At 34.7% G+C, this 12,645-nt stretch overlaps 1 protein-coding gene across 3 annotated transcripts in view; it reads left to right on the forward strand.

Moving 5' to 3' along the window:
- LOC108914143 (cytochrome b reductase 1) overlaps positions 1-12,645 on the forward strand; it is a 135,984-nt gene that overhangs the window by 57,518 nt on the left and 65,821 nt on the right. The window contains exon 1 of one of the 3 annotated variants that reach the window (XM_018719889.1): positions 3,997-4,208. The exons of the other annotated variants lie outside the window; for them this stretch is intronic. Coding sequence (XP_018575405.1) covers positions 4,180-4,208 — 29 coding nt within the window. The 5' untranslated portion in view covers positions 3,997-4,179. Of the gene's footprint in view, positions 1-3,996; positions 4,209-12,645 lie in introns of those variants that run through there. 3 annotated transcript variants of the gene reach the window in all.

Below are 12,645 nucleotides of genomic sequence, written 5' to 3' on the forward strand. Positions count from 1 at the left end.
CCTCAATAAAATCTCTTTCCTTGTGTATGCAATCCATAATTCACGTCGTGTATTACGGGTTGCTGGCAACTGCACCGTAATTATTGAATTATGATAATGTCGCCCATAATTCGCCGTAGCAAGGAAAAAAACACCGGTAAATCAAGATAAGAGTCTTATTGTTCATGTACTGTGTTAAAATGTAAAATATGAGTATAGGAAGTATACCACGGTGCTTGTATGGAGTACACTATACTTCAGTAGCTGCACTCAACGATCAGTTTGTAAAAGTGTCATGGAACTCGCAACCAGTGAGTTGAATAGGTAAATAAAAATTGGTTGGTTGAAAAGTTTATGTTAATAGTTAACCTAATTGTAGCAGTTATGAAAAAGAGAGTTGAATAAAAAAGTTAAGAAACTGAACACAGGACCGACTCTAAAAAATTTCGTTATGTATTGAAGTAAATCACATTTACGGTATGTGAAAAAAAGTGTCGTCCCTTGAGAACAGAGAACTGTCCAGAATTTTAAAATTTGCATTTTGTGACAGTGTTCCAAAAATCTCAAAATTCAGGTTTTAATTTTTTTTACATAAACGAATTGTTTTCATTAAAAAATTGTTGAAGATGTAGAAGGTACTGAATTTTTTGTCATTTTCCGTTCACGGAAAAAAAAATAAACGGGAAATGTTAAAATTGAAAATTATCAAAGGGAAAATTATTTAATTAATATTGTTCAGGAAAATTTGACATACGCTTTCTTACGCTTTCCCACTTGGTAACCCTTTAAATTTTCCCCTCAGTCTTTTGTCAATTATTTTATATATGTAGGTATCTATATTTAACAAAAAAAAATTAAAATTGGGCGACTCATTTTTTATAATCTCGTTTTTTTTATTTTTTAAGTATGTGTAACGTAACAAACTAAAACATAATGTAATTTTAATTAAACAGAAACCTAATTTAAGGTCTCTTTCATGTTTCAAAACTTGTGCATATACACAAATTTGTACCTTCTACTGGATCCCACACCAATTAGCATTGACTTTTCCATGAAATGAGCTTTTTAACTGTCCCTTTTTACGGCTAATAAGATTTTTCAGCTTAACTCTCGTGTCTACGTTATACGCTTTCAGTCGTAAATCTTAGTTGGACCGACCTACGAGTTTTAATAATCCCAGACAAACAAATATTTGCTTATGATGGTTTGGATAGGTATAAAATTTTATCATTTTAATTATTAATGTATGCGTTTGAAAGTCAGACGACAAATAGAGATATCACCTTAGTAGAGTGTAACTTATTGTTTATCTTTCCAAAATTTAAGTTTGGTGGGCAATTTCGAATTAATATTTCCAACCCATTTAAATTGGGACTTGTATCTAAGTAACTGAATGTACGCAACAATAAAAAAATATTAAAAGGAGGTCTGCAGTAAACAAAAGTTTAAGAACCGCTGATCTAGCTCGTCGAACAGACTACGACGGCGACGTGTCGTGTGGAAATATTACTTGTCGTTCCCTCTCGATCCCAGCAGTTCTCAATATGTTCGCGTTTTTTTAATAGTCCCTACAATTTAAAGAATTATGACAACTCATTTATTTATAAAAATAAATTTAATGAAATTCGGTTTCTAGAGAATAGATATTTTCTCTATCTTTTACAATTTTTTTTATTAAGGTGCTGTATTGGTTGGATAAAAATTACATATCTAATAATTTGTTAAATGAAGAAAAATATAACAATAATATTGACATGTCAAGTATCGAAATAATTACTACGACTTAAACGAATATAACATTTAAATTTAATCCTATTATTATATTTTTTCTTCATTTAACCATACACGAAAAACCGATATGACCTTTATAAAAAAAATAGGGTGTAATATTCGAAAAACAGTTAAAAAAAACTTCACAATTGTGAGGGTGCCGTGTCTAAAAATAATATCATTCTTTTTAAACAAATGATTTACACGATAACATAAAAAATTATACGTTTTCCAATTTATTCGTTACATTTCAGGAATTAGCTGAAATACCTCACATCTGATTTCTAGAAAAGTTTCAGAAAAATATTGCGCACCTTTCATATAATTTGGGCTACCCTGTACATCTAATAGTTTACGATAATTAAATAGTCCCAACTTATTAAACATTTAATTTTTTCTAGTCTTTGAATTTCTTTTGTTAGCTTTTTGCTTATTAACACTTCGTTATCATGAGCGGAGGAGGGCGTTCTGAACAACTAAACTCCCCCTTGCGTACGCCACTGGTTAATAATATAACATGATTCCCTAATTTGTAAACACGCGTGTTAATTCTTCCTAAAAAAATCAAATTTAATGAAGTCAGTGTTCTTGGAGATCAAGATATGCAAAATTAATATCTAAGCTCACAGATAAGATTCCTAACTGTTGGTATTGCGAGAAACAACTATTCTACTGACTTTTATCGAATTACACCACCAATATCTAGCAAATAGCTGGTAATAAATTTTTATCCAAAACAAAAACTAAAATTGGTATGTTTAAATAAGTATTAATATAAAACACATATTTGACATGTGAAATTGTTAAATACAGAATGAAATCTCCCAAAAAAAATTATATTTATCTGCACCCACTATAGTAAATAGATTATTAATACATACGGGAAGTAAGTAACCTCACTTACCTCTTAAAAAGCGATTTCGAGTTATAATAAATTATTATGAATGAATATTTATAGTAATTGTAGATACAGTTATTACATTTAGTAACATTTATAAAATCTGGATAATTATTCCCATCGCGTTTACTAATTGTCACATTTTCTCAAAATGACTTGACCACTCCATTTGAGTCACTGGAGGCTCAATATTATCTGACTGATCCGTTAAAACAGCAAGATGCGACGTACCACTAGAATCTGGAGTTGAAGTGTCATTGTAAAGAATCCTGTTGGCTATTTCATTTTTATTAGGTACTTGAACTGTCAGCAACATAACTTTCTGCAATTGTGGCTGATTTCCATCCACCATGTCTCTTGATTGCTAATACATCAACTCCTGTATTCGCCAATAACGTTGCCGATGTTCTTCGGAATAAATGGCATGTATATCTTTCAGGATGTTCTAGTTTCAAAAACTGTCTTATCTTATTAGGAATCATAGAAAGTATATTCTTGCCCACTGGTTGGTTATAACATCTACTTACTTGATGGCACATAAAAAAGCGTGAAATTTCAGTTTTAATTTGCAATTTTTATGTAGCTTTGTTTATAAACACCTTAGAAACGACAAAATCCAAACAACCAAGGCGACTTTGCAAGGTTTCGAATAATGTCAAAATGAATTGATTAAAAAATGTCAAAAAATACAACCTAATCTTTATTTCATGAACCACAAAGAAATGTTATACACCACGCAGCAGTTAAGTATAATTTACCAGTCTCGGACTCTATTGCCAGCCCTCGACAGCTCGGGCGCAAAATCGTCCTCGACTGATAAATAATACTTACCTCTTTTATGGTGTAAATAACAATTACGTATTTTTCCAAACCAAGTACTACAGAAATTATATTGACTGTGAGATTAGATATTTTGTCTTTATAGTACCTATGTTTTTTTATATCAAGGAACATTGACTATATTTAAAAGAATTTCTTTAGGACAAACACCCTGTATCAACTTTTGGACTAAGATAACTTTGGTTGAGTTCATTAGTCATAATAAATTATGGTTAATTGTTCCAGTATAAGTGAATTTAATTTTGTATTTGCTATTTTAAATTTAGTATTCAAGGCGGCAAGCAATCCGTGCCGGCTAAAATGAACAGAGAATGATTGTCATATTCAGCGGCATAAAAATCCCATTCGGAATCACTCCGGCCCTACAGCTAGCTGATGAGAGTGATGAGACTGTACCGCTTCCTCATTCCGAATCCCTCTATTGGCCACATCCTTTCATTGCCCACGCTTCTTCACACGCTACATATCCACTGCGAACTCGTCCTTTGTTGTTTTTTTTTTTTTAGTATCTTGGCGCTCTGTTCAAAGGGTATTATGTGAAACGCGTTTACGGAGATTTCGCGGTTTTACACACTTGTTGGAGTCAATTAAGTGAGAAATATACTGTGCTAAAAGTATCGAAATGAACGGAAACAGGAATAAATTCGAAAGATAAGCGAATTCCTTACCCTACTCAGATCGGGTACGTAAGAATGATGGCAATGGAGCAGCTGGAAAAAAGGTAAGAACCAAAATTCTCACAAAAAAACTTAGTGCTTGTAACTACTGCAACATTAGAAATTTTTTAAGACGTTAGTTTAGCTTGACTGTTTATAAAGACAACTATAATAAGCAGTAGGGTAAGTTCTAAATAAATGGACCCACGATGTAACTATGGTATTTTGTGGTGCCAATTCCTACCAGATGAGAAAAATCCTCTAGAAACTGCTGAAAATAAGAAAATAAAATGTATGGTTTTGATTTATTATACTATGTAGATTTTAAGGACGTAAAAACTTATTAACAGTGTTGTATTTCATTTAATAAACGAAAAACACAATAAAAATAATAAGGCCCCTATTACGTCGACAAAGGATAAGGTCCAATAATTCAGATTTAGTGACTTTTTGAAATTTTAAATTGTAAATCTAAATTGACTTAAATTTTGATAAGTCTTTAAATAAAACGTATTTAATAACAAATTTTCCTAAAAACAGAAACAAGATCTGTATTTTGTTTGTTTGGTTTTAACTAAACTGAAAGTTTTGTATTCATTGTAATGTCCTAAGACAGGAAATCATCCTGTATAACTTAATACGCTGGGACATTGTACCTTCTCTTTCTTTTTATTTTATTTTATAGGTGTTAAGCTAATTCAAACAAATTCAATTTGTATTTTCAAATTTTAGCAAATAAATTGAAACAACGTTTGGTGGAAATTCTACTGAAGACATTAAAAAGTATCGAAATATCGCCACAAACATTTCTTATATCTTCTGACAGGTGTTTTGTGATATATATATTAATAGTGAATTATTTAAAAAATTATTAGCATTACTTAGTTTTAAATACATGTAGATATTTTTTAATTCACTTTGATACAACTATTCATTGCAGATATAATCAAGTTTCAACTGAATTTCAGGTAAAGTTTACCTAAAAAATATAACTTAAACGTTACTTTAGCTGTATCTATCATAGTTCTAGACATTCCTCTAGATGTTTTCGGAAAATTAAAAATTATTAACACAATGAGACCAAGGTTACATTAAACACAACATGCATTTGTCACTGCTCATTGTAAAAATTATTAATATCTCATATAAGAATTTATTTAAAACATTTACGTTTCCAATTTTTTAAATATTCATTGAGGCAAGACCGAAATCTGTTTCATCCATTATAACATAACAGTCTTTTATCACTCCTTAAGTCGTTGTTTTCAATCACGCAATTGCTCTATAATTTTGGTGGCAATAGCTAATTTAGAAAAGTGCTTTTACTAGTACTATACGGGGTATCCCAACAAAGATTTAATTAATATACAGGGTGTCCGGAAAGGTCATGTCAAAAATTAACGGGTGTACAAGAGAGCTTAAAATAGTTGTAGTACTTCATAAAAAAAATTTTCCTATCGGGTTTCGTTGTGGAGTTATTCACCTCCAAAGAAAGAAGTTTGAAAAACATATTCAATTATAACTCGTTAAGTCGTTACCACGACAATAATGAAATTTGGGCAATTAAAGTTAAACTCATGGAAATGTTTAAACTGATATTCAATAAGCCTGAATTATACAGGACCAGACAAAATGATCCATTTAAATATATACGTCTTTGACAGTGCTGCGAAATTTGATATTTTTCTGGCATAGTTCGATTCCTGTCTCACTTTGTTAAAAAAAATTATGAAGTACTACACCTATTTTGAGCTCTCCTGTATACCCCTTCATTTTTTAAATGACCTTTCCGGACGCCCTGTATAATTTCTTGTTATTATTTATAAATAAATATCTCTTACACAAATAAATAAATAAAACAAATAATCGTTGCAAGTACGAATGCAATGGGTACAGAAATCATAGTTTTTTTTTTCTACGCTATCAGATAAATCAAAGGGATGAAGTTTGCTCACAAATTTTGGCTTTTTTGCAGAGAATTGCGCATTTATCAGTGTTATTTATTACGCATATTCCTTTTATCATTCTATTATACCAGTTTAAGTAAAAATTTGCCTCGATTTATTTAGAGAAAAATGTGTATGACCTTCAAATAACCAGCAAGAATATATCGCAAAAATTTTCTGACCCCATATTCAGGTATAAAATTTGACACTCTATCGATTACTGGCATAAAAAATAGGATGTAGAGGTCTTTTAATATCTCATGAGCCGTGAAATGCGCGAAAGGCGTGGCGTATCCCCATAATTCTTCTAATAAGCACGTTGTGAAAACATTGACTCAGAACTAGACCATGTGCATCATTACAAGTAGAAATGAACTAAGGCGCTCGGGCATTAATAAAGTCAACTGGCGAACGTTCGTTATATATATTTTTATTGTTTAAATTAAAATAATAAAGAATAGGGCATTTTATTATGATATTTGTAATCGGACCAAAGGCTTGTTTACGCAAAAGCTCGAGAGAGACTGTGAATAATAGGTGTAATGTTTTTAGGACGTAGAATAATTTAGGCGACGGTCGGATTATGTTTCTGCGCATATGAAGGTCAAAGCTCCTAAGATTTTAAAACATCTCTACCATTTACTACTTGGTTTGTCCTTGAAACTTAAAGTCAAAATCGAATCCAAGGTCATTGGTATATTGGTTTCTTGATATCCTGCAACCTGAAACTTTTTTTGTAAGGACTCAATTCCAAAAAGTTATCGGGGACCGACATTTTTTGGGACACCCTGTACGTCTACTATTTCAATATACTTTACATTCATTACATTAGTTAAAGTTACGTAACAAGCTGGTTAATAAAAATGTGATTCCTACGCATCTCGTACCAGTAAATTCTATCCTTAACTAGAAACACTTACTTTGCACATAAAATTTTCAACATTAAGTGCCGCACCGCTTGCGAGACATTAGCTGGCGTGCAACCTGGCATTAATTCTAGATCTTAATGTTACAGCTCAATTACTGAATTGACTCTACCGAGTTCGTGTGATGCCAAACGGTAGTTTATTGAGCACCGAAAATAGCAGTTTTTCCCCTAATTTAGTGTAAATTAGGGGGAAATATATATTGTATATTACATTTACCCCTGTTTCTTCTTATTCTTCAGTTTTCTGTTGGTTCAGTTTCAGTAGTTTTATACAGTTTCTCAAAAAAAATGACAAAAATTCAGAGACCTATAATACGATACAAAAAATAAGATTTTTTTGTTTTATGGACTGTGGGTTTATTGTTTCCGACCTATTAAATACTTTTTATATCGAATAATGATAGGCATCAGTAGACTGAACCCAAATGTTTAATGTTGAAACCAGAATTTTTCCTATCAATTATTAGGTGTATCTTTTCACGTGGCCTAAGTAATAACCATTTTTGTATCGTCTTTTTTAGTAGCTTCATCGAATTAATTCTTATATGCAGAGGAATTTCAGATATCACAATAGGTAAGTGAAACGTCTCTGACCAATTGTTTTATGACATTTAGGTATTACCACAGATGTGTTTTTTATTCGGGTATCATAAGAGTGAGTTATATCTTTGGTACTGGATTTAACTTTACAATATTTAATGACTAGGTTTTGAAAGAATAACTGACGGATATCTAATAATTGTGCTTCTTTCTAAAGTACATCTGATGGATACCAATAATTTTTGCTGCGAATAATCTTAAGTAGCCACTTCTGCATACATATAAGCTTTATTAAATGAGTATTTGTAGCTCCACCCCATATTATTATTCCATAACTAAGATGGGACTGCACCAGGGCATAGTAAAGAATTTTAAAATAGCGTTCGCTAAATATACATCTATAAAGCTTAAATCTACTTATCAAGGTTCTCAACTTTTTCACTATATAGTCAATATGATGATTCCATCGAAGATTTTTATCAATATATACACCTAAATATCTAATTGCATCTGAAAATTAAGCGTTTTATAGTTTGGCAATGCATCATTATAACAGGCAAACGGTAAGAAAAAGGTCTTCTTAGTATTAATTGTCAGTTGTTTGAATTTAAAAAACGCATTATTTCAGAAAAATCTTTTTCAGCAATATTTCTCAATTCTAACCAATTATCCGCTGTGTAGTATACTGCCGTATCATCAGCAAAATTAATAATTTTGCCTAGTGAAGATTGGTTAAACAAGTCATTAATATACGAGTATATATGTTAAAAAGTATCGGTCCCAGGACAGTACCCCTGAGGCACTCCGTATTTCACCACTCTCTTGGAACTTACTTGCCCACTAATTTTAACGCTTTGCTCTCTATCCACTAGGTAACTTGTCATCAAATCCAGTACAACAACCCTAAACCCAATATTTTCAAGTGTTTTTAGTAATTCTGTAAAATAAGTCGTGAAATTAAAATTCTTAACAATAAATGAAGATAACGCTGAAAGTTAATACTACTCGAATTTATTTTGAACTCCTAACACTAACGTTTCAAATTTTGCTATCTAGTAAATTAGTCGTTACAATTCTTATAAACATATCCTTGTCTATTTGAATAGGCAATAGAAGATCTTCTAATAGGCTTAGTAGTTGTCCTTGAAGAAATGTAAATACCTTTAGCCATTTACTCTAATCCTATTCCTCCTATTTTTTGATACTCTACCAGCCACTGAATTTATGATACCTTTCACCTTATACAGAGTATATCAGAAAATAGTGGTCAACCATATGTTCCTTATATAAAAACAATTGAATGTAAGACAATTTGTCAAAGCAATGCCACTGTTTTTCGTGTTGTAGTTCTAAAAAAAATTACTTGTACAATATGTGCAGTAGGGACAAAGATATGTCAACTAAACTTGGCATGCAGGATTTGTGAGTTTGAGAGATGGCTATAAACAATTTTTTTTATCAATAAGTGACACAGATATGAGAATTCTAGACAATAAATTTGAAAAAAAAATTAATACGACCTTGCGCAGAATTACACAACAATTTTCTGACGCAAATTTTCCTTCTAAAGAAAAGCAATATTGTGTGTTTCGAACAATCAAATTTTTCTATATATCCGCTGCACTGGCATAAAAGATTGAGTGATACAATTTGGGGGATGAAATTTTTTTAGTAGGGACTATTTTTTCATGGATAACTTATTCCAAAATACACTCCAGTGGCGTAGTTATTGGAGGAGTAGGGGACCTTTTTTGAATAAAAAAAAAAAATCGTACGCGACTGGTTTTTTAAATAATTTTAATTGTTTTTAAAATGTACAATCAATTTGTGGCAATAGTAGTAGTATTCTTGTAAAGAATTCGTAAAATTTACTGGTCTTTAGATATTTGGAAAATCAAATAAGAAGATACTTAAGTACCTACGTTGTTATTTACCATTTACCAGCGTCTCCGCATTGATCAGCTTACACGCCTCATAATTCCAGCCGTATTGTGTATGGTTGCGAAACATTGAGAACTAGTGTACGATATACCATAGTTTTGAGGTAGCCCCAAAAAAGTAATCCAAGGGATTCAGATCGGGGGAACGAGCCGGCCAAGCAATGGCTCCTCCTCTACCAATCCAGTGATTAGGATACTGATTATTCAGCAACTGTCTAACGGTAAGGCCGTAATGAGGTGACGCCCCATTATGCATATACCACAATAATTGACGTAACCTCAATGGCACTTCTAGAAGTGGTGGTAATTCTTCTTGTAGGAACCTTTGATAAGTTCTACCATCGTGGGTTCTGGGTAAAAAGTAGGGACCAATCAAGTAATCACCCCCAATGTCTGCCCAAACATTCGGAGAAACCTGTTCTTGGATCGACGTTGGGAAATAATATGCGGATTTTCAGCCGCCCATTGGTGGTTATAATGACGATTCGAATTGGTTTCTCTTGTGAATTTCGCTTCATCGGTAAGTAACATTAATATGTAACTAAAAATCAGGGTGTTCGCATTGTTATAAAAATCACTGACAAAATTCATTCCTCGGTTGATAGTCATTTTCATTTAATGCATCAACTCGCTGGACATGATATGGGCGTAATTGCTGCTCACGTAAGACGTTTCAAATATCGCATATCGCCCGATAAGTTTAACATCTTTCCTCCTGAAAACGTTGGAGAGAATAGTTGATAGGCATATAAGGGACGGGGTGTTGAGGGTAAATCCTCTACACAGGTACCAATACGCCTATCAGGCAGGCAGATCAGTCGACACAGCTCTTCATGGCCTAGTCTCTAGGATAGGGAGGGCGATGTACGACAAAGATCTAGCTTTGGCAGCTTTTTTAGATATTGAAGGAGCATTTGATAATACACCTTTCGAATCTATTAATTCGGCAGTTCGCAACAGGGGCCTTGATGACACTTTGTGTCGTTGGATAGATACCATGTTGAGAAACCGGACAGTAACAGCTACCCTTTCGGGAGAAACATCCAGGTGTAAGGTAGGCCGGGGCTGCCCCCAGGGAGGCGTACTGTCTCCCCTGTTATAGGGATTAGTGGTGGACGGCGCACTGGAGGGCCTTAATCGAAAGGGATTTTATACACAAGGCTATGCGGACGACTTGGTTCTCATAGAGAAGAGGCTTTGAAATGGATAGATGACTGGTGTAAGGGGCAGGCACTGTCAGTAAACTCTGACAAAACGGTCGTAGTATCCTTCACCAGGAGAAGAAATTTAACTGGACTCTCTGAACCTATAATAGAGGAGAGGGGCATTACACTTTCCAGGGAAGTAAAATATCTAGGAGTGATACTGGATAGTAAGCTTACCTGGAATGCGCACTTAGAAAAAGTGGTGAGTAAGGCAAAGCAGACATAGTGTGTATGCCGTCGCCTTATTGGGAAAACCTGGGGACTGAAACCAAAGATGTCACACTGGTTGTATACGTCGATAGTAAGACCCAGGATTATTTACGGCGCTGTGTTATGGTGGCAGAAAACACAACAGACCACAGCGAGGGAAAAACTGAATAGAATTCAGAGATTGGCCTGTTTAGGTATAACGGGGGCGATGGCATCGACCCCGACAGCTGCACTAGAAGTCATGCTAAATCTGCCACCGCTGCATATAGTGGTTGAAAGAGAAGCGCGGCTAGCAGCATATCGACTCAGGAATAACAATGACTGGAGGGGTGATTCCCACTCCAGGATCATAGACACATCTATGTCGGAACCAACTCTTGGGATGGTATCCTACAAGATGGTCCCAAGGTTTCACTTCCACAAGCCATTTGAGACTCGAATAGAGGATCAAAGCAAGTGGGAGGAAAGGTTTAATACCCTGGAAAGGTGGAGCCTAGTATGGTTTACAGATGGCTCCAAAATGACCAGAGGGACGGGTGCAGGAATATATGGACTCAGACCCAGATGGAGTGCAAGCTACAGTCTGGGGGAGTTCCCTACTGTATTCCAAGCAGAAATCTTCGCGATAATGGCGTGTCTGGCAGAGAATGTACGTAGAGGTTATAGACGTAAACTCATATATATATTCTCTGATAGTCAAGCTGCAATTAAAGCTTTAGCCGCACACAAGGTAAGTTCAAAACTGGTGTGGGACTGTTTACAGATGCTGACTGAACTGGCCACCAACAATACAGTCAGACTGTGTTGGGTGCCAGGGCACAAAGGCATTTGTGGAAATGAGAAAGCGGATGAACTTGCTAGGAAGGGATCCGAGACAGTGTTCATTGGCCCGGAGCCCTTCTGTGGCACATCTCCCAGTGTGGTCAGGCGGGCTCTGGGCAAATGGACAGAGTCAGAACATAGGAAATACTGGACTTCAAGGCCAGGACATAGCCATTGTAAGGAGCTTATGGAGTATCCTTCGAAGGGAAGAGCGAATGAGCTACTGAGCTTGAATAGAATCCGGCTCAGGAGAGTGACAGGACTCATAACGGGACACTGTCACTTTAGGAAACATCTACATAAGCTAAAGCTTGTAGACAGTCCAGTCTGCCGAGGATGTGAATCAGCGGATGAAACTTCTCTGCATATCCTGGGCGAGTGCCCGGGATTTGCACGTAGCAGAATGACGCTCCTTGGGAGACCCTATTTGGAACCCAAGGAATTGAGAGAAGTGTCAGCAAGGAAGCTTTTGGACTTTGTAAAAAGGACAAATCTACTTGCTGAATAGGACTAGTAGTGGGACGCACAATAGGCCTAATTAGGCCGCAGTGCTATGGGACTTTTTAAAGGACCAACCACTAGATGAAGATTAAGACGTTCCAAATTGTTACACGTGATACACCCATCTGTTGATATCTGTCTGGTACTGGTAGAAGAGTCTTCATCTACAGATTCCAAAATTCTGTCTCACAAATGAACTGTACGAACAGGTCTTTCTCTTGCTTGATGTTTTGGTAGCGACAAACATGCAGTTTCAGGAGCTGGACGGTGAACGTTTGAAAAAGTATTCCTTTTTGGACAACGTCGAATTGAAAAAGTCTGTCTATAAAGTCGTTCAGCTTGTCTAGCATTGCCATTCGCTCTACCGTATGTAAAATGTATATCTGCTAATTCAATATCTGTGTAATTGA

This window comes from Anoplophora glabripennis, unplaced genomic scaffold, assembly GCF_000390285.2.
Source record: "Anoplophora glabripennis isolate ALB-LARVAE unplaced genomic scaffold, Agla_2.0 scaffold16, whole genome shotgun sequence".
In the NCBI taxonomy this organism is placed as follows: domain Eukaryota; kingdom Metazoa; phylum Arthropoda; class Insecta; order Coleoptera; family Cerambycidae; genus Anoplophora; species Anoplophora glabripennis.